General features: G+C 39.4%; 1 protein-coding gene across 1 annotated transcript; it reads left to right on the forward strand.

Moving 5' to 3' along the window:
• The first annotated feature begins 17,695 nt into the window (after positions 1 to 17,695).
• Positions 17,696 to 19,265, forward strand: LOC135933534 (C-type lectin domain family 4 member E-like). The gene is made up of 5 exons (XM_065471642.1): positions 17,696 to 17,726; positions 18,052 to 18,165; positions 18,615 to 18,766; positions 18,877 to 19,001; positions 19,088 to 19,265. Exons 1-5 carry the CDS (start codon positions 17,696 to 17,698, stop codon positions 19,263 to 19,265), a joined length of 600 nt encoding a protein of 199 aa, XP_065327714.1.
• Positions 19,266 to 21,913: the final 2,648 nt, after the last annotated feature.

Raw genomic sequence — 21,913 nt, forward strand, 5'->3', positions numbered from 1 at the left:
TTTTCTTTAATTATGTGGACAAAAGGTGATTAATTATGTGATAAGTACAATAGTAGTTGTAATAATAATAGATAATTACTAACCCAAACCTCACCCCCCCCCCCCCCCCCCCCTTTATTTCTCACAGTGTAATCTTCTAAACACATCTGTAATTCTAGACTTTGACCACAGAGCAGAGGGGACAGAAAACAAAGTCTCATTATTTATTTATTTATTTATTTAAATTCCAGTTTATTAGAGTATCACTGTTTTTTTCAATGGTGCTGTAATATTATTTTCTTTTAATATGTTGTAATTCATAAAATCTTTGTTTGAACAATTTATTAATCAGCATTTGAACACATGAGAAACATTTGAAAAAAAATTGGAAGGTCTGAAAAATAAAGCTGTAAATAAAAATTTAAACTTGTCATGCCTGACCCCCTGAAATGGTTGAATTTACATTAGTCACATTTCTTTAGTGTTTTTGATCAACAATTTAATATAAGTTGGGAAATATCTGTTACAGCACCAAATTTGTTAGAAAATAGAACTTATTAAGTCATTAATAAATTAAATAGGTTTTTTTTAAGTAATGCGAAAGAGTTTTGCTACTTTTTGTGTTCAGTTTCTGAAACGAGAGTCTTAATGAAGTGGTAATAAAGCAGAGATTAATGTAGAGCTGAAGGAGGAGACCTGGTGAAGAGAGAGCAGATAGGGTATGAAACACCTCTATCGAACATGCACCAGTATGAGAACATACTGCATGTATGAGAACATGGCAGCATTTCTTGTCATAAATCATGACTTGTGTGGAGTTTAGCAGGAAATATTTGCTCTTTAGAGAACCATCAACCATCATTCAAAAAAAGTGTGCAGCTGGCTAATATTACAGCTCAGCTGCGGGGGATACCATCAATGTTTACATTCTGTCACACAATCAGGGGCATGACCTTCACCTCACATGTAGATATGTAGACAATTCCACTACAGCACTACAGACTAGAGGAACAGCATCTGTTGGTTTTATTTTCTGATTCTGCTGCTTTATATTGAACTGATGTTGATGTTATTGTATCCACGTTCTGCACTTTTCTGAACTCTTACATCTGTATCTCCTCTAAATGTTAATCAGGTGAAACTCTTGATGCTCTTTAGTTAAAACCAGAGGGTCAGAGATTGTAAATAAGAACAGTAAAAATTTCAAGCCTTTTTCTGCTTGCTGGTTTTCCCACTCAGTAATAGGCATTACCTGAGGTTATGTGAAATCCACAAAATGTTTCACTGTCCTATTTTAATGAAACTCTAGCTGACTGATGTGTACTTTTAAGGATCTCTCTCTCTCTCACACACACACACACACACACACACACACACACACACACACACACACACACACACACACACACACACACGCACACAACCACAGAGGGAGAGAGAGAGAGAGAAATCTGAAGTCTGCCAAAATTTGCATTTTACCTGTCGTCTATGCTCAACTGTGAAATCTTTATTAGCATCTTTGAGGTTTTTGAGCGTTTCTTTGGTTCTCATGTGTTCAATCGCTGATTCATTAAAATGTAGAAACAAATAATTTGTGGATTAAAACAGATAAAGAATATTTTACAACAGCTCTCTCAAAAAGGAACACAGCAGGTGAAAATATAAACGAAGAACAATGAATCACTTCTGAAGCCTCTGCTCTGTGTTCCAGATATAGTGCATGCAAATATGTGTAGTGTAAGCAGATAAAACTGTAATAATAGTAGGCTGTTTTTCCTGTAATAATAACATATAAAAGATCATTAGCCAATGCTGAAGATAATAATAAATAATAATATATGTTTGCAAAAACCTAAAATGTTGTCCTTTGGGCACTTGAGGGCAGCAATGGTTAGCTTTTGTTGTTCTTTCCAAGTTTTTAGATTTCATGATGATTATTTTTCTTGTTTGTTTCCTGTTTTTATTCAGATACTGAAAAGAGAGACTTAATAAACATCATAACAAATCATAATAGTTTAAACCAGGGGTCTCAAACTCGCGGCCCGCGGGCCATTTGCGGCCCATGTCACTTCTACTTGCGGCCCGCATATTGACGTGAAGAAATATTTTTAAAAAACTATTATACGAAAAATGATTTAATACGACGGCAGAGTGTTACAGGCATGTCCCTTTAAGACTGTAGCCTCATGGGCGGTGTAGTCCTTGCAGCAGGGAGAACGTGTGGGACCGCCCCTCCTGCTGTGTGTGTGTGAGCGTGAGGGAGGGAGGTGCCACCCCCCCCACACACACACACACACACACATATGAAGAGAGAGAGAGCATGCATAGTATGCAAACGGCTACCAAACAGACATCATAATTCGTCATACAATGAGAACAGGACAAATCAACAATTGACACTGACTAATTAATATTATATTATTGTATATATTGTTTGGAGTTTAGTTTGTTACTGTTACAATTTTTACCATTTCTTCTTGGAGCAACTGTAACCCACATAATTTCCTTAGGGATTAAGAAAGTATTCTGATTCTTAATGTTTTAGGATACATGACCTGCCATTATCCAATGACACATCTGCTTACCTGTATCTTTTGCTCGTTTCTCCTTGTAGGAGCCAAAATTAAATGTATTGAATTTTAATGATCACTGGGTTTTCATTTGTTTGGTTGCTATGGTGATGTGTAACGGGAGTCACGTGGGTGCTAGCGGTGACATTAAGAGGGCGTTGTCAGTCTGTCTTTCACTGGTTTGTTTTTGACAGAGAGCAGGGCTGGGTAGCCGTAGTTTTTGTTGACCGCAGCACAACGAGTTTCCCCTTGTTTCATTAGAGCTGTGATGTTTTAAGAGTTTGAATCGTGAGTCGATCACATTGCTCTGTAAACTTTTCAAGCACTTTAATAAACAAGCAAGCAATTCCACCTCTCGCATTATTGCGTAAAGTTGACAGCGTGTAGGCAGGCTCAAATGAGAGCCTGCCGGGGATAGGCAGGCTCAGTCCCCGGCCTCTAGCGACTGTGGAAGTCGCTACACTCCTCCTCTTCTTTTCTCTTTTTTTTAAACTTTAAAAACGGGTTGTGTGTGAGACTTTAAATCAACAAAATATAAAATATACATTTTAAATTGTTATTGATCCCTTTACCCCTGGTCCTAAAGTGTATATTTATTTTCTTACTCTTCTTATATTTATTGTTTGTTTACTTGCACTGCTGTAACTGGAGCCTCGTCGTCTCGTCTCTCTATATGCTGGACTGTATATAGCGGAGATGACAATAAAGTTTACTTTGACTTCAGCAGCGAGCAGGCGCACCGAGGGCTCTCGAGCTCACTTTTCGCTTATAGAATTTTGAAAAAACATGGGTGCAAATTATAAGTCTGTATCATAATGTCTGGTGTTTTCGTGTTTGTTGGTTTGTTTTTATTTTGTTTTATTCTGCGAGTTGGTTATTAGATGCTGCTCCAGCCAGCCAGAGAATCCCCCGCCGCCCCGCCCTCTCCTCCCTGTTCCGCAAGCAGCAGGCGCACCTCGCAAACGGAGGGCAAGTGAGCGATAGAAAACCGATCGGTGTCTATGCCATTCCCAATATGCGCTGGCATGATGTCGGGGCAGCATGAGTACAAGCATTTTTTTTTTTTTGCCAATGCCCGTGATACCGCCCCCCACCACGATGCCTCCCCGGGCAACCGCCCGTGTCGCCCGTATCTAAAACCGCTACTGATGTTGAGGGCTGTGTTAGTTCAGTGAGAGATTTATTTGGAAAGAAAACAATTTTCACTTGCAGTCGAAAACTAATGTGTACGCTTATGCCTGCATTTTTATTTTGTTAAATACAAACAAAATTGTAGCAAAAGTGCTGCCACGTGTCTGGCCAGAAAGAGCTGTTTATTCGGTAGTTCAATGAAACTACTGTACTGTACTGTACTGCTGAGTGACTGTCTTCTGCTCGTCAAATACATTTCATTGCAATGTTGACCCTGTGCTAACTTGCATATGACAAATGAAACTGAAACTGAAAGGCTTCAGATAGTTAAGAGTGAGAAAAAAATTGTGTTCATGTTTGCAATTTTGTCTTGTTACACAATATGTGGAATTGAATAAAACAAACAAAACACTACATTTTAGGAAATATTAGTGGGTGTTTTCGTTTTTTTTTTTTTGTACTACTTGGACACTAAAGTGGCCCTCCAATGAGATGACGGTGCCAGAAGTGGCCCGCGGCTCATTTGAGTTTGAGACCCCTGACCCTTATTGTTAATGTTCTGTTTGTTATTTATTTTTAGTGTTTGTCACTAACTTTGAAGGAAACCACAAACTCACAGAGATGGTAAAGAATAATGAGAGAAGCTGTAAAGAGAGCACAGAGAACCAGCTGGGCAATTCTCTTTGAGGCGACCTTTGACCCTCTGTTTGATTTTTGCATGTTGAGAGTCAGGAGCTTCATCTGATGAACATTAAGAGGAGACACAGAGAACAGAAAAGAGCAGAAGTTGAAGACAATAACATTTGTGTCATATAAAGCAGTCAGAGTCTTTTCAGCTTTTCTGACATCATCTCAGCAACATGAAACAAACACACTGAACAGTTTCTTTTCATTCAGTTACAATGTCATGATTCTGGGTCATTAACAGAATTCTTTTTTATTATCTGATGATCCATTCGGTTCCTAATTTATTTATTTACCCTACCCTGACCATTGATGGGAATAAGGGCGTTACAAGTAACGGCGTTACTAATGGGATTACTTTTTTCAGTAACGAGTAATCTAACTAATTACTATTTCTATCGTTACAACGCCGTTACCGTTACTAACAAGAAAATGCAGTGCGGTCGCGTCACTATTTTTCAACAAACAGACGGTTGAAGCTGTCTTACATGTTTAGCTTACAGCATCTAATATCAGTTGCACTTAAGTAGCTGTAAGTAATCTGTGCGCTACAGCTTTAAGCAGCTGTGCGCGCTCCCACAGGCGGCAATCACTTTCTGCCCGACGAACACTTTTTGGCACAACACCTGGAGCTAGGGGGGCAAAACAATCGCATGAGTGCTGCTGTTTGACTGTGGAAGAATAAAGTAGTCGGTATGACCACTTCAAGATAAGAAAGCAACAAGGTGATATATACCAGTTTTTAAATTGTGTTGATAGGCCACGTAAAACCAGAGTCATGATAAACAATATATACGCGGCGTTTTTTCCTCAATAGTTTCGTCACGTTTACTGTCTAAGGACAGCGCTAGCAAGCACTCTCTGCTTATGACCCCCCCCAAAAAACAAAAAAACCCTGCCCTTTCGTGTTGGTGGAAAAATGCACTATGTCGACCAATCAAAAAATGATATGGCAACACGGCATTTGGTTGTTTAGGAAGAGGGGGAAGTTTTAGGACTGATGGCGAGAGAGAGGGACAGAGAGAGAGAGAAAGAAAGAAAGACATCAGAAAAAGAGAGAAAGCTAGTTTTGAGATGTGAGAGATTTGTGACGTTTAGCGTGTTTGGAGTGTGTAGTTAATGTGTTGTCTTGTGTAGTTAGTGTGTAGTGTTGTGGATAGTTTTGTGTTGTGTGTCAGAACAATGAGGCGACTGCTGTCTCCGGGTAAAAAACAGGAGGAGTGATACACCTGCTGCTGTCAGACCTGCAGGTATCAGGCTGTGGTGTTATCCTTTAGAAGAACATCACAGACATGTTTGGAGTGGCACAAATAATTTGTGTGGCATCTTATTGAATGAATGAACACCTGATTGTACTGTAAATAGTTTGAAATGGTTATTAAAAAGGGGGTAAAAGGTAAATGGCTGCAAATAACTTTATTGTTTGCAAAACTTGTGCATAGGATTTTAAAATTGAAAATTTATATTTGCATTTAAAGTTAATGAAATATGATTCAATAAACATGTTTGTGGTTGTTACAGTAAAAAATATAACTTTTTCTACTCGGATTTTATGTTTTTTGTCTGATATTAGATCAGTTGTGTTAATACAGTATATCAAAATGAAAACATTCAGACACGTGAGGTTGTGCTGAAAAGAATGATACCAGACAAGGCAAATAAACAGTTTTTAAAGGTGAAATGTAGAGGGAAAATCAAAAGTAGTTAAAAATGGCCAATTATAACCTGGACCCCAGAAGGTTAAACATTTTTTAAGTGTCTCTTCTGTCAGTTACAAGTTTTCTAGTTTCTTTAATTTTATTTTTAACTAAACTTTTTATTATAAAAAATATTTGAGTGTTTCAACAGCACAGGTACAACTGCAACTTAAAAAATCAATTATATTTTATCAAATTAAATATAATTCTGTTTTCGGTGTTTTCTTTTAAGTAAACTCTTCACAGTTGTTTTAAATATTTTACTTTAACTTTCCAGACAAACAGCAATTGCAGAGGAGGATTATTCACATCATACTTTAAGACGTTTCAGAATGTTGGAACTAAAAAAACTACAAGTGTTTAAAAAAAGACTCCATAACAAAGAGTTTTATAACACAAATGCAAAAGTGAGACGGTTACAGTTTGACCACAGGGGGGCAGTATTTCCATGCCTGCATTCATTTTCCCCTCAGTAAATACGTTTGAAATCAAGCAACTGGGTGTTCACTGTTCGTAGACATAAACTACACCTTTCTTAGCTGCTACTTCAAAGCACATTGTGCGCTGTCTGTCCTGCGTGCTGCACAACAACATTCAATACTTAGTATTTACTGCTGTTCACACTTAGCTAGATTAACGTGATGGTGTTGTGTTTAGTATGTTGCTTTGTTTTGTTTTTTTTGCTTGTTTTCTCTTCTTTTTCTCTCAACAGGTGATCCAGGAGATTTTTTTTCTTTGTCTTTGTAAGTGCCCTTTCTCACTGTCCCTTTTCCCTTCTGTTTTTCTTTTCCTTCCTCTCTTTCTTTCTCCCTTTCCTATCCCCCAGTCATGTCTGTCCCATCTGTAACAACTGAAAATAAAAGAAAAAAAAAAAGAAAAAAAAGAAATCAAGCTTCAAATAAATGAAATGAAAATGGACAAAATGTCATATGTGACCCAAATTTGTCAAAATTACATCAAATATTCTTACACAAGGAACATGACTGTGGATGAAGCCTCCTCCAATTCCTTTAAAATTCTAAAAAACACCACTTTGTATTTCGGAGTTCTTCAGAGTCTGAAGTCAGGATCTCTAATACTCCCACAAAGCAACACAGATTACAACTTGTACGTTGTGGTAAATCAACAGAAAGATGAAGAAGAAGGAGCTTCAGTGAGATATGAGCTATCACCATGAGATGTACAGTGTGTAAATTGGAAGAAAACATCATCTGCGTATTAATAAGAACACCTTGGAGCCAGGGTTTTATTTAGTCAATACATGATGCTCTTTGCCTCTCTCTTAATTAACCAAGTAACAGAACTTTTACAATAAAGCTGTAAGACAGTGTTGTTAGTGTGCTGACAACGTTTGACATCTGAAGTGAAAATGAAACAAATCAAACACTTTTTAAAAAATGTATGTGTGTGTAAGAAAAATAAAAACTGTTATTAGTGTGTCTACAAAAAGAGGAAACAAAAACCTGAAAAACCTTCTTCCCCACTCTTTAAATTGAGCCTTGAATACAGCTGCTCTTTCTGAAAGCCTAAACAAAGGAGTGAGGAAACATTTACAGTGAGTCTTCATCTGTCTAAAAATTATTTAAAGCAATATCTCTAAATACTTTAAATAGTTGAAAGTCCTGACTCTCAAGATGAAATATCAACAAGATGATGTGTGACCACAGAAAGAGCAGTCCTGGTATTCTCATTGTGTTTGTTATTTTTCATGACAAAAGGTCATGAATCACAAAATGAACAGCCAGCTAAGAAACAACAGAAAACATTAAATAGTAAAGAGACTGGTCCTGGATACACAGGCTGCCCAGGCAACACAAGCTGCAAATGATACTCGTGTTACTGAGGTTACACTGGATACTGAGGCTGGGGCTGCACGAGGCCCACATTCAACTCTGGAGGGTGGGTTCAGGTTGTTGCCTGAGTGATGGGTGCAGGATGATCTGCATTTTCATAATGTTCTCCATTTTGAGAACACTCAGGATTTCCAGGGAACTGAAAATTTTCCCAAAAGTATGGTCTTGAATCTCAGCCAGCTGTGGAATGAGCTTCACAGTCTCGTGAGAGAGCCTATTTCAGTATTTCAGTAGCTGCCCAGAGAAGGAGTTGGAGTTTGAGCAGCTGACTGTGAAGCTGAAAAGTGACATCAGCAGCCAGTAAGAGGAAGAGTGAAAGAGCAACAGGGACAGCGATAGCAGGACATAGACTACCAGTCAAAGGTTTGGACACACACTCATTTAATTGTTTTTCTTTATTTTCATCAATATTTACATTGTAGATTCTCACTGAAGGCATCAAAACTATGAATGAACACATATGTATTAAACAAAAACTGTGAAATAACTCAAAACATGTTTTATATTTCCGATTCTTCTAAATAGCCACCCTTTGCTTTGATTCCTGCTTTGTACACTCTTGGCATGCTGTCGATGAGCTTCATGAGGTTAACACCTGAATTAATTTTTCCAACAGTGTTGAAGGAGTTCCCAGAGATGCTGAGCACTTGTTGGCCCTTTTGCCTTCACTCTGCGGTCCATCTCATCCTAAACCATCTGGATTGGGTTTAGGTCAGGTGACTGTGGAGGCCAGGCCATCTGGTGCAGTACTCCATCACTCTCCTTCTTGGTCAAATAGCCCTTACACAGCCTGGAGGTGTGATTGTGGTTATTGTCCTGTTGAAAAACTAAATGATGGTCCAACTAAACGCAAACCGGGTGGGATGGATGTCACTGCAGGATGCTGTGGCAGCCATGCTGGTTCAGTGTGTCTTCAGTGTCAAATAAATCACCAACAGTGTTACCAGCAAAGCACCATCACACCTCCTCCTCAATGCTTCACGGTGGGAACCATGCATGTAGAGAACATCTGTTCACCTTTTCTGGAACCAAAGATCTCAGATTTTTACTCATCAGACCAAAGCACAGATTCCACTGGTCTAATGTCCATTTCTTGTGTTTCTTGACCCATACAAATCTGTTCTGCTTGTTGCTTTTCCTTAGTCGTGGTTTCTTAGCAGGAGTTTGACCATAAAGGCCTGATTCACACAACAGTTGATGTAGAGCTGTGTCTGCTACTGGAACTCTGTGTGGCATTTATCTGGGCTCTAATCTGAGGTGCTGTTAACTTGGGATTTCTGAGACTGATGACTCAGATGAACTTACTCTCAGCAGCAGAGGTGACTTTTGGTCTTCCTTTCCTGGGGCGGTCCTAATGTGAGCCAGTTTCGTCGTAGATCTTGATAGTTTTTGCAACAGCACTTGGGGACCCATGCAAAATTTTAGCAATTTTCCAGACTAACTGACCTTCAGTTCTTAAAGTAACGATGGATTGTTGTTTCTCTTTACATAGCTGATTGGTTTTTGCCATAACAGTTGTCAAATACCAACCTGATTTCTGCACAACACAACTGATGGTCCCAAACCCATTAAGAAGACATTACACAAATGAAACCCTGACAAGGCACACCTGTGAAGTGAAAACTATTTCAAGTGACTACATCATGAAGCTCACTGAGAGAAGGCCAAGGGTTTGCAGCGCTGTCAACAAAGCAAAGGGTGGCTACTGTCAGGAATCTAAAATATAAGACATATTTATAGTTATCAATTTTTTCTTTGCTATATAATTCCATGCATCTTGCTTCATAGATCTTCAGTATGTATCTACTATGTAGAAAGTAGTAAAAATATCGAAAAAAACATTAAGTGACAAGCTGTGTCCAAAATTTTGACTGGTAGTGTATATCTATATGGTGACTGGTTGATTTTAAGTCATTTAACATGCGTCTGTTAGTCCTACAAGTTCAGCTGCTTGGGCTGAATAGTGAGATGGTGATGATCCTGATGAAATGTTCTGTGACCACTGCATATCCTACTGCGTTGTCTGGGTTGCATGATGCCGAATCATCCACAAACACCACCGGAGTATAACTAGCCAGTGGTGTGTCCTGTAGGTCAGGTCTGGGGGAACAGATTTCGGAAAGCTGCTATAAAATCCTGTGGTTCACCATCTGCTTCTGTGTGGAGAAGCATACATGCCAACCCTCCCGATTTCTCCGGGAGAATCCCGAATTTCAGTGCCCCTCCAGAAAATCTCTCGGAGCCACCATTCTCCCGAATTTCTCCTGATTTTCCACCTGAACAACAAAAATAAAAAAGATCGACAGACCATGTGACTTTTGTGCATTGCATTGTAGGTACGAGTGGTAGCAAAATCAAAACACAGCATCCAGCGCTAGCATTTCCAGCACCGCTAACTATTAATTCTGCCGTTTTAATCCCTACTTGCATTCAGTAGCGGTTTTAGATACGGGCGACACGGGCGGTTGCCCAGGGAGGCATTGTGGTGGGGGGCGGCATCACGGGCATCGGCAAAAAAAAAAAAAAAATGCTTGTACTCATGCTGCCCCGACATCATGCCGGCGCATATTGGGAATGGCATAGGCACCGATCGGTTTTCTATCGTCCATTTCCTGGGAGTAAGGGCGCCCTCCGTTTGCGGGGTGCGCCTGCTGCTTGCGGAACAGGAAGGAGAGGGCGGGGCGGCGGGGGATTCTCTGGCTGGCTGGAGCAGCATCTAATAACCAACTCGCAAAATAAAACAAAATAAAAACAAACCAACAAACACGAAAACAGCAGACATTATTATACAGACTTATAATTTGCACCGATGTTTTTTCTAAATTCTATAAGCGAAAAGTGAGCGCGAGAGCCCTCGGTGCGCCTGCTCGCTGCTGAAGTCAAAGTAAACTTTATTGTCATCTCCGCTATATACAGTCCAGTATATAGAGAGACGAGACGACGAAGCTCCAGTTACAGCAGTGCAAGTAAACAATCAATAAATATAAGAAGAGTAAGAAAATAAATATACACTTTAGGACCAGGGGTAAAGGGATCAATAACAATTTAAATGTATATTTTATGTTTTGTTGATTTAAAGTCTCACACAACCCGTTTTTAAAGTTTAAAAAAAAGAGAAAAGAAGAGGAGGAGTGTAGCGACTTCCACAGTCGCTAGAGGCCGGGGACTGAGCCTATTTGCCTGACGCGCTGTCAACTGTACGCAATAATGCGAGAGGTGGAATTGCTTGCGTGTTTATTAAAGTGCTTGAAAAGTTTACAGAGCAATGTGATCGGCTCGCGATTCAAACTCTTAAAACATCACAGGCTCTAATGCAACAAGGGGAAACTCGTTGTGCTGCGGTCAACAAAAACTACGGCTACCCAGCCCTGCTCTCTGTCAAAATCAAACCAGTGAAAGACAGACTGACAACGCCCTCTTAATGTCACCGCTAGCACCCACGTGACTTCCGTTACACATCACCATAGCAACCAAACAAATGAAAACCCAGTGATCATTAAAATTCAATACATTTAATTAGAGGGAGTGTTCGCCCAGGGCGCCAAACAGGCTAGGACCGCCACTGCTTGCATTTTATTTGCCCCAAAAACAGTTATATACAAAACAAAGAAGAACAGAGCACGTCTGTACAAAGACAGACTTGACGAAAAGGCAAAAAAAAAGGTACGAGGAAAAATCAAAGGATTGAAAGAGTTAGACCCATACGAGCAAAACTGAGTGGGCTAAAGACGTTAGCGTGCTGCCCAACTTTCATCACGCTCATATTTATAATTATATGGTCCTAAGTGTGAGTGCATACACTCATGAGGTGTTTAGTAACTTCAGATCCCTGCAACAAGCCCAGTTCCAGTTTACCAACAGATGGGAACAGGACCTTGAGATGTTCCGAGTAGTCAGATATGTAGGTGGACACCAGGTTTTATTCTAAGTGAAGGGCAATCCTTCAAAAAATGGACAGAGCAGTGGAGTAGCCAAGGCAATATAACAATATAAAACTCGATTACTAATATATAATTTATCTCACAAAAAAGATTTAAAACAGTTAAAAACACCCCTGGCCAGGGAGAGCACACAGTAAAAATATAAAAACAACACTAAAAGTCCAGTGGCGTCAGCCACAGCATTAAAATCCACCAAAATCGGAGCTGGGCAAAGAAAACCCGGCTGCGTCCTGTCTGTCTCTTCGCTCCAGAGTACTGAAAGAGAGAGGGGGCAGCGACAGTCACTGTTCTTTCCAGTGAAAGGGATTTCTTATACCACCGTGTGTTTCGGGACTTACCCCGCAATCCAGGCCCTCTGTCGCCTCTTCGTGACTTCTGAAACATGACTTGAACAATTTTTCTTCCACGAAGGAATCCGATAAAAACCGATCGCTTTACCTGTCGGTTTCCCGTGGCTGTCATGCGACCGGCTATGGCAATTAATAATAAAACAGCTTCTTGCCATTCTTTGTGTCTTTGTTTATCACTGTGTGACTGTTGTCTTGTAATAGCCCGTGCGCGCTAGTACCACTTGCCACTTGTACCTACAATCCTTTGGGTTTTACCCCGGAAATGACGTCACGTTTTATCTCTATTCCAGTTTCCAACAATGGCGGCAGCTACTTAGTTTTAATATTACTCTTATTACTCTTTCTGAGTCACAAAAATAAACTTTTAACATATTTTCAGGCGAGAATGTGTAAACTTCAAATATCTGAGCCGGCGAAAACAGCAAACTCCCGGCACATCGTTTTCAAACCCCCGCCGTCTTTCGCTACTCAGGTTAAACATGATATATAAGTCACTCAGATAACTTAAAAATTTTATTGTTTGGCTTTTTTCAGTGTTTTATTTGTTCCTGAGTAAATCGGTTTGGCTGAGATTAAAGTTATTAGATAAGATTAAATAAAACTTTATTAATCCCTCGGGAGGGTTCCTCTGGGGTTTTCACACAGCTGAATAAACGTCAAACAGAGAACTGATTAAACAGAAGTGTGAGATGGTCGAGAATTTAAGGCAGTGTCCTGTTATATTTTAGATAGCAAGGAGCAGCCGGCTGAGTTTATTCAACTCCACCGAGAGAGTTTGTGACGTAATTCTGAAGGCTAGACCGTCCAATTTCACAGTCGCTCACTTCCGGCCTACCCGGCTTTCGGAGGACCCAGCCCACTTAGACCTCGAAGGCCGGGTCCTCAGGTGGATGCAGCCTCTGAATTTGGACACCCGGTGAAATGTAATTTATTTAATGTGAGTTTTATCCGAGAAAAAGTTTTTTGTATATATATGTATATATATATACATATATATATATATATGTATATATGGACATTGAGACTGTGGACAGCTACAGGTACCTTGGTGTTCATCTGAACAGCAAACTGGACTGGACTCATAACTCAGACGCCCTCTACAGGAAAGGGCAGAGCAGACTGTACCTGCTGCGGAGACTCAGGTCGTTTGGAGTGAAGGGCCCACTCCTGAAGACCTTCTATGATTCTGTGGTGGCCTCAGCCATCTTTTATGGTGTGGTCTGCTGGGGCGGCAGCATCTCTTCTGGGGACAGGAAGAGACTGAACAGGCTGATCTGCAGGGCCAGCTCTGTTCTAGGATGCCCTCTGGACCCAGTGGAGGTTGTGAGTGACAGGAGAATGGTGGCTAAGCTGTCATCCCTGCTGGACAACATCTCCCACCCCATGCATGAGACTGTGACAGCACTGAGCAGCTCCTTCAGTGGGAGACTGCGGCACCCACGGTGTGGGACGGAGAGATTTCGCAGGTCTTTCCTCCCCACTGCTGTCAGACTGCACAACAAAGACTCCAACTGATCAACACACACATTCACACATGTGCAATAACACTAATGTGCAATAATCTTTTCTGGCATCGTTGTATTTTTACTGAGTTGTATATAGCACTTGTATTCTATTTTTATCTTATTGCATATTTTATTCTATTTTATTCTACTGTATATAGTATTTTATTTTATTCTATTCTGTACAGTTGTGTACTGTATTTATTCTTATTTTATTTTATTCTAATTTTTGCTTCATAACTTTTGCACTGTCCACTTCCTGCTGTGACAAAACAAATTTCCCACGTGTGGGACTAATAAAGGTTATCTTATCTTATCTTATATGTATATCCCCCCCCCCCCCCCCCCCCCCAACAGCCCTTTTGAATGGCTCCCTAATTCTGAGGTCTCAAGGTTGGCAAGTATGGTGGAGAAGTGAGGCTAGGTTTAGCATATCACGTCTTTTACTGTGAAATGTAGCCTTTCCAGTAATATAGTGAGATAATATAACCAATGAGCAGCTAATAAATACTTCCTTTTCAGCTGTTGCTACTGCTTGCAGGTAGAGGAAGGCCTGCTGGTCTTTTTCATTCCCCATGCTGCTGTATCAAAACAGAGCTCAAGTATCCACCTTTTTCATCCACTGTCTGGTTTATCAGGATATGATAATCCTAAAGTTGCAAATTTAGTGCAAATTGTAAGTCATAGAAAGCTTCGTCTGCATCATCCGTCTCCTCTAATCTGCCAGGTGCAGTCAGTCTTCTCTCTTGTATTGTTGCTGACAGTGCAGCCTCTTGCGCTCCTGCTTGGGTATCTGCTGGGAATGATGTATCGTGCCAAGAAAACTCATTTGTGTCTTTTTCTGCTTCATTTGTCATGAAATAACAAGCGAACAGGGCTCATCCTGACACTGACTGTCAGTCAACTGTCAAAGTATCTTTGAGCTTATAAAAATGGAGGATAGTTGTAATTCTGCCAAACCTTGCTGTGTGCCAAAATGACCAAAATGACCAAAAGTTTGGACAAATGTGACCAGGTATCAGCAGATAAAATGGCATTTATGCAAGATTAGTAGGAGAGAGACCCTGGCAACCCTTCACTTATGCAACAAAACACACACAAACACACACACACACGCACACAGACACATTCACAATTATAGAGGATAGAAAGAGAAAGCAAAATGAGGAAGAGAGAGAGAAAGAACGAGAAGGGAGAAAGGTTATTTTATGAGATAAAACAATGCGGCACAGTAGCAGGACAAGCAGATGGCTGATTATTGTATCTTCGTCTGTTATGTAGCTTATTATCTTTCCTTTGTTTGATCAAATATCAAGTTACAACTCCTTAATAAAACTTGTCTGAAAGCATTAAAACAACAAAAAAGAACATCTCTTCAATGTCATCTTTGTTATGGAAAATTTGTAATTTATTTTATTCACATAAAAAAGGAAGTAGAGCATTTTTTAAATAACCACGAGTAAAAAGAAAAGTCCGATATTGTGGAACAGTTCTTTGTAAAGCCCTTCCCATTTGTCTATTTGACAGGAAGGTTTTTTTTTAGTTTTCCATTTTGTCTGTGCCTTGTGAAACGTCTCTTTCAGACCCACCGATGGTCACACAGCAGTAAAATGCCTGAAGCTGAAATAGTTTATTCTGATGTCAAATTTAAAAGAGGGACGAGGGAAACCAAAGGTGAGTTGATTTATTCGTGTACTTATTAGAGTTATGTTTAACATACATGCATCTTAATATTATTGGCTTTTTGTTAGTTGGAATATTAATGGGTAACACTTTATAATGTGACTAATGGCTTAATCCCTGTGTATTTTTAATACAATTTCAATTTATTTTTTAAATTACAATTACATATATATTATATTTACGTCCAAATACTTAAACGTAGGTACACTTAAACAAGGGGGCAACAAATTAGGTTATTACAGGAAACAAAGAAAGGATACACTGTGAGTAATGTTAAGTACAAGGTAAGTAACTTAATTACTGCATAATTTTAATGGTAGTTGTTCGCAAGTATAACACAATATTTCCCCGTCTTACATTGTAAATATGCTGCAGGCCATATTGCTCCTGCCTTTTAATGTCCTTATATTTTCACATCTTTATTCATCTTTGTTCATTATGTCGATGTGGATGACGAATGTTCAGTTATTTAGTTGTACTTTTATTATATAAATATTAATGTGAGAAGGACTGTTCACTCTTTGTAACTTAAAAGAAAAAATAAATGCCATCAAAATGTGTAGGCCTATGTGCTCTTTTAATGATGGAGCCAAGTCTAACTTTTTTCCTTCCACATTCACTGCTTAAACAGAACATTAACAATAAACTATTTTAAATCAGTATTGTATGCCTGCCTGTACTAAAAAGGCAGGCATACAAAGAAAAGAACATGCAACATGCACATCAGCTCGAGGCATAAAAGGACAAAAGTGGGGCCACGTCCTCAAATGTGCAGTGTATATATGATGTAACATGTAGAAATGTTCTTTCTTTTTCTGCAAAAATACCATGAAATTAAGAACTACTTAAAATTACTTACATTGTATTGTAAATGTACTAATGCCATACTTATTTTTTTTTTTTTTACAGTATAATTATTTATTTGTTTCTGGTAAAAACCTGACTTGTTACTTACTTCATTCTATTGTACCAAAGTATTTTTATGTAAATAACATTACATTGTAATAAAAAAACCACATCAAAATTACATTTCATTGTCATGTCCTTAGGGTCTAATTATAAAGTGTTACCTTTGAATTTAGTGTGAATATATGTCTTATTTAGTGCTGTCAGCGTTAATCTCGTTAAAATGATGTTAACGCCATAACCGCATTAACGCTGCAAATCTCCATTCGCAAGTTAACGCAGATCACCCTGTGCGAGGGGCTGCACTACGCTAAGGCATTAACATAATGCATTGATGCCGTGCAGCCCCTCGCATGGGGGATCCGGCGTGAACTCACTAAGTTAGTTGGAATATTAATGGGTAACACTATTAATATTCCAACTAACTTAGATTTGCCGCCTTAATGCGGTTATGGCGTTAACGTCATTCTAACAAGATTAATGCGGACAGCACTAAGATTTATAGTGTTAGTTAGTTAGTAAGTTATATTTTACCTCAAGTTAACAGAAATTCACATGATACTGAGTAGCAATCATGTTTTACATTGTAGGCCCAGAGCCTGTTTCCTCTTTGGCTGACTTGATTTACTCAGACGTCAGGATCTCAAAGACATCTTCAACAGAGCTGCCTGGTTGGTAAAGAGCAGTAATGAGCAGTTCTTGTCTCCTGGTTACATTTTTCTCCCTGTGCTTAGTTTTTTCTGCCTAAGTCAGCCCAGGATTTTATTTACAAGCTTCAGTTTAATTCAGGTTTATTTATCTAGCACCAAAACGGTAGCCTCAAGGAACTTTATACTATAAGGCAGAGTTGGGTGGAGTGCCCACTCCGGGTCAGGGATGAGTTCCTGCCCTAAATGGAGGAGTTTAAGTATCTCGGGTTCTTGTTCATGAGTGACGGGAGAAGGGAGAGCCGCTGCTTCCCCCGCAGCAGGGTGCTGTGGCTGCATTGATGTGGATGCTGTACCGGTTAGTCATGGTAAAGAGAGACCTGAGCGTTAAAAGTGAAGCTCTCAATTTACCGGTCGGTCTATGTCCCTACCCTCGCCTATGGCCACGAACTGTCTGTAGTGACCTTAAGAACAAGATCATGGATGAAACCAGCAGAAATCAGCTTCCTTCAAAGGGTGACTAGCCTCTCTCTCCCTTAGAGGAGTGAGGAGTATGGCGATCCATGAGGGGCTCAGAGTAGAATCGCTGCTCCTCCACATCGAAAGGAGCCAGTTGAGGTGGTTCTGGCATCTGGTAATCTTCGGTGCCTCCTGAGTGAGGTGTTCTGAGCATGCCCCCGGGGCAGACCTAGGACACGCTGGAGAGCTTATATCACTTGGCTGGCCTGGGAACGCCTTGATGTTCCCCTGGAATGGCTGGAGGAGGTGGCTGGGCAGAGGGAGGTTTGGGCTTCTCTGCTTAGGCACTGTCCCTGTGACCCGGCCGATAAGTGGAAGAAAATGGATGGATGGTAAAGATCCTACTGTATTAAAAAACAAAAGAGATTCATAATATCAAGACTTTCACTGGCCAGTTACGTAACTAGTTCAAATTATGTTTGATGAAGATTTGGTAGAAATATTACAACAGAATACAAACGGCAAACACAAATAAGTTATCAAATCATTATCTACATAAGGTAACGAAAAATTAAATCACGTGTTCACACAACCTGCACATGTTCATGCTCACATCTTTGTGATATATGTGTTCCATTTGAATGTTTAGAGGGCTCTCAACAAACTGTGAAGAGCATAAGGTCAAAGGTCACCCCAGAGAGAGTGGCCCTGCTGGTTCTCAGTGCTCTTCTGGCTGCTGCTGTTGTTGTCCTCTGTGTTACCAGTGAGTGTGTGAATTTTCTAATTAAAAAAAGATTTTTCCCAGTAATGTTTGCAGCAGAACTAAAACTAACTTAAGAACAATTCATTGATGACTTGACTTGAGTTAGAGTTTTGTTACATTCTGCAAAAAAGCCCTAAAGACTAAATAACTAATAAAAATTGAATCTACATGTCCTTTATGGTAAAAGAAAGAGACTCTGAAGCAAAACCATGCAGCACAGTGCAGCCTACATGTCCACAACCTCCTGAAGTTACAGGTAAATAAGTTATGGATTTATTCTTTTAAACATTTGTGTCCTCTGATGATGAGTAAAGAAACAGTGATAGACTCAGAAACAGTAACTTAGTTTGTAAGTGCAGGACAGAAGGAGCTTCCTGCTGCCTTCAAATCACACAAATATGAACAGTTTCTTCCACCTGACTGAAATCTTTGCTTTAATATCTTCAAAGGTGATTCATGTTATAAATGTGAAGAAGGCTGGGAGCAACATGGAGGAAAGTGTTATTACTTCTCGACCAGTAAATCATCCTGGAATGAGAGCAGAGATGACTGTAGAGCTAAAGGAGGAGACCTGGTTAAGATAGACAGCAGAGAGGAGCAGGTATAAAAAACTGCTGCAAGTTTTGGTTCTCACATATTTAACCACAACTTTACATTTCTTCAGCAGAGAAAAGTGTCACAAAATACTTTTGATCCACTTTTCCTGTTTAGGAATTCCTGTGGAAAAAAGTGAGAGGCATAATGAAGGATCATGAAGACAAGTTCTGGATCGGACTGACAGACTCAGCAGAGCAGGGCAGATGGTTGTGGGTGGACGGATCACCACTGAACGAAAGGTTTGATTGATGTGGAAAAAAGAATCCCATTTTCAAAATTAAAGTTAGCAACGTTTCCTGAGTTCTTTTTGATCTTCATCTCCTAGTTTATCTTATTGGAACTACAATGAGCCGGACAACTGGCCCGAGGACGACTGTGTACTGATGGGTGAAAAAAGTCATGGTTACCAGAAGAGTTGGTCTGATATATCCTGCAAAGTGCCTCGCAGAAGTATTTGTGAGAATCCAGCAGCAAAAGGACAGCATAAAACTGTATGCGTCTGAATTTCAGCTGTAAAGCTTTAGAGGAAACAGAATACTGTGTGATTCTTTATTTTCTATGTGACAAACATTTAAAAATCACTTAGCAAGTGTTTTGTAGAAAAAACTGAAACATAATAACACAAATTTAAGTTATATTTTTATGATTTGTTTCTTGTGGTAATTTGTTGCTGCAGCAGTGTTTACATCTGTGAAATATTAAAAGATTGTTCCTAATTTTTCCTTGTTTTATCGTTTAAGAATAAAAAAAATCATCGCTCACAGCAATGTGTGTGGTGCAGAGATACAGATAATGTGTTTATCCATTTATTGACTTCAAAATTACAGAATTTATATGTTATGATCCAGAGGTTCTTGGGGTTAAGGGCTAAGATTAAATAAAAACAATGTAGAAAACAATTGGGGTGAAAGAATGAGTTGGAGGCCGAGGTTAAGAGGTTTACTCAGACTGTTATTTTTAAAATTTCCTTTCAAACAACTACCATCGAGTCCGATGCAAATCTGTCGTAAAAACACACTGTCTGGATTCCCTCCCCAGCAGGAGCATCATGGTGACGAGCGGTCCTCCTCTTGCATCCACAGACAAGCACGCACACTCCCCTGAATGGTCTAACTGCCGCCTTTGCCCTTCTCCCCTTCCTCTCTCTAAAGGGTGCACCCGTAATTATGCAGGGGGGAGAGAGAGAGAGAGAGAGAGAGAGAGAACTGCTGTAACAAAAATAAATCTATGATTAGTTTAATTTGTTCAAGCATGGAGAACTCCACCCAATGCTATAGCTCTCGTGTTTATCCAAATAGTAAAAGACACAATTTATTTATTTGTTTATTCAGACACAGCTGGACTAACTCTGGTCATCTTGAAGCCTCAGCATGAGCAACTATCTACAGGACATAAAAGGTAAGTACATGCATGTAAATATATAAGGCCACAAAAAATTTATGTAATTCATAAGGAAGTAGAAAAAGTTCAAGATTCAAAAAGATCGATGTGGTCAGACAAGCATCAGTTTGAACAAAAGTAAGAAAGACAACCATTTAAACAAGTGTCTGAGGTATCAAGACAGAACAAAATGAGGAAGTGACCATGACCATGTGTGACATTTTAACATGTGATTGACTGATACCAAATGTCTGCTGTTTCCTGTTGGTTTAAAGTGTTTGTTAACGTGCTACAGCCCCACACACCAACACAGATTTTTATCCTAATGAGGACACGCATACGATCTTTCTTTTCATATGGCAACACCAATGACAATAAAGCTGACAACATAAAGCAGAGTAAGGAGACTTCAAAGCTACATAAAAATTCAATTGTTTTCGCTTAATAAAGACATTTTCAAAAAGTTGAGCATCTGATTCAAATCGCATGTCCAAAATTTTAATGTAACCCAACAATGACTTAGTTGTCATTGGTAAAAGAAAACATGAACCAGGAGTAGCCACAAGAAAACTAACACTTATTTATGACCTGGGATCATCATAGTCCTGGAGTTTGATCTGTTTGCTGTTTAATATTCTTATTCTGAGTTCATGTTTAGGTTTGCTGTTGTAAGTATTTTACGTTTTGGAGTGTTTCAAGTTTTCTGTGAATACTCAGTATTTCGTTTTTCTCCGTGCCTGTTCAACCTTCTCATGTTTGTTCTTTGTGGTTTCCTTGGTTCAGATGGATATAAAAATGAGATACATTTTTAACAAACAAACCATACATTCTAACAAAAACTAACAAAAACGATAGCTACCCGTAGCTGCATGAGGATGAAATTTTTAGCATTTTTTAAATGTTCACATATTTAAAGTGTGTGAAATGTGTGAAATTCCCAATGTTTAGAGACACGATTAAGGATGCTGAGGACAATTTCTGGATTAGAGTTTCAAATTCAGGGTAAGAGGGCAGATGATTGTGTTTGGATTGCTCACTGCTGGAAATCCTATCAAAATGCTGAAACACAGTTTTCCTCAATAGCCGAATCAGCATTAGTTTGCACTTTGTAGAGAGGTTGCTACATGGACAGTTGAGATGGGATTAATCATGAAGGATGGGACGGTGAAAATACAGGCATCAAAAGGGGAGATCAATTTCTGAAACTATGGGTTTAAATAGCCTGCAAATTTCCTAACAGACGTATTTGGAAGTAAACAGCAGCAACTAGACAGTGTGCAACTTAAACTTCAAATACTACCTTCGTGGTTGTGTGTCTATAAATGTCTGCCCTGCATACTGTTTGTTCTCTTTTCAGTGTGTGATGCTTCCTTTCTCTTTGTTTGCCGCCTCTCGGCTATTTAAAGATCCAAAGAACATCAAGAGAGGGGGCTTCACACAGATCTGAGTGGTCATCATCAGACAAACACTAGCTTGAAAAAAAGTATTTCAAGTCAACATTTTTTCCGTGTGTCTTTGCTAATAAACCTGTGTGTGTTTTATACACACTGACAGTGTAGAGGAGGTTTAGTCACTGTGTGCCTTCAGTGGACGTTTGCAACTAAGAAAACCACAGATGGAAAAAAAATGACATCAGTTTTCTGTGGTACAAATGTGATACATTCGCTTCAGTTTAGTAAACATCTTCCCACAATGAAAAGGAAACAAAGGTTAAAATGAATCAGTAAAATGGATCAAAATATAATCTCAGCATTAAAACAGAGAAAATAAT

Source organism: Pelmatolapia mariae, linkage group LG22 (assembly GCF_036321145.2).
Source record: "Pelmatolapia mariae isolate MD_Pm_ZW linkage group LG22, Pm_UMD_F_2, whole genome shotgun sequence".
NCBI classification, from domain to species: Eukaryota; Metazoa; Chordata; class Actinopteri; order Cichliformes; family Cichlidae; genus Pelmatolapia; species Pelmatolapia mariae.

Excerpts from the sequence above, each read along its gene's own strand:
- LOC135933534 (XM_065471642.1), top strand. The coding sequence starts at position 17,696 with ATGGCTGGAGGAGGTGGCTGGGCAGAGGGAG. Across the intron at positions 18,166-18,614 it reads TGTTGTCCTCTGTGTTACCA|GTGATTCATGTTATAAATGT; the intron begins GTGAGTGTGTGA and ends ATATCTTCAAAG. Across the intron at positions 19,002-19,087 it reads GGATCACCACTGAACGAAAG|TTTATCTTATTGGAACTACA; the intron begins GTTTGATTGATG and ends TTCATCTCCTAG.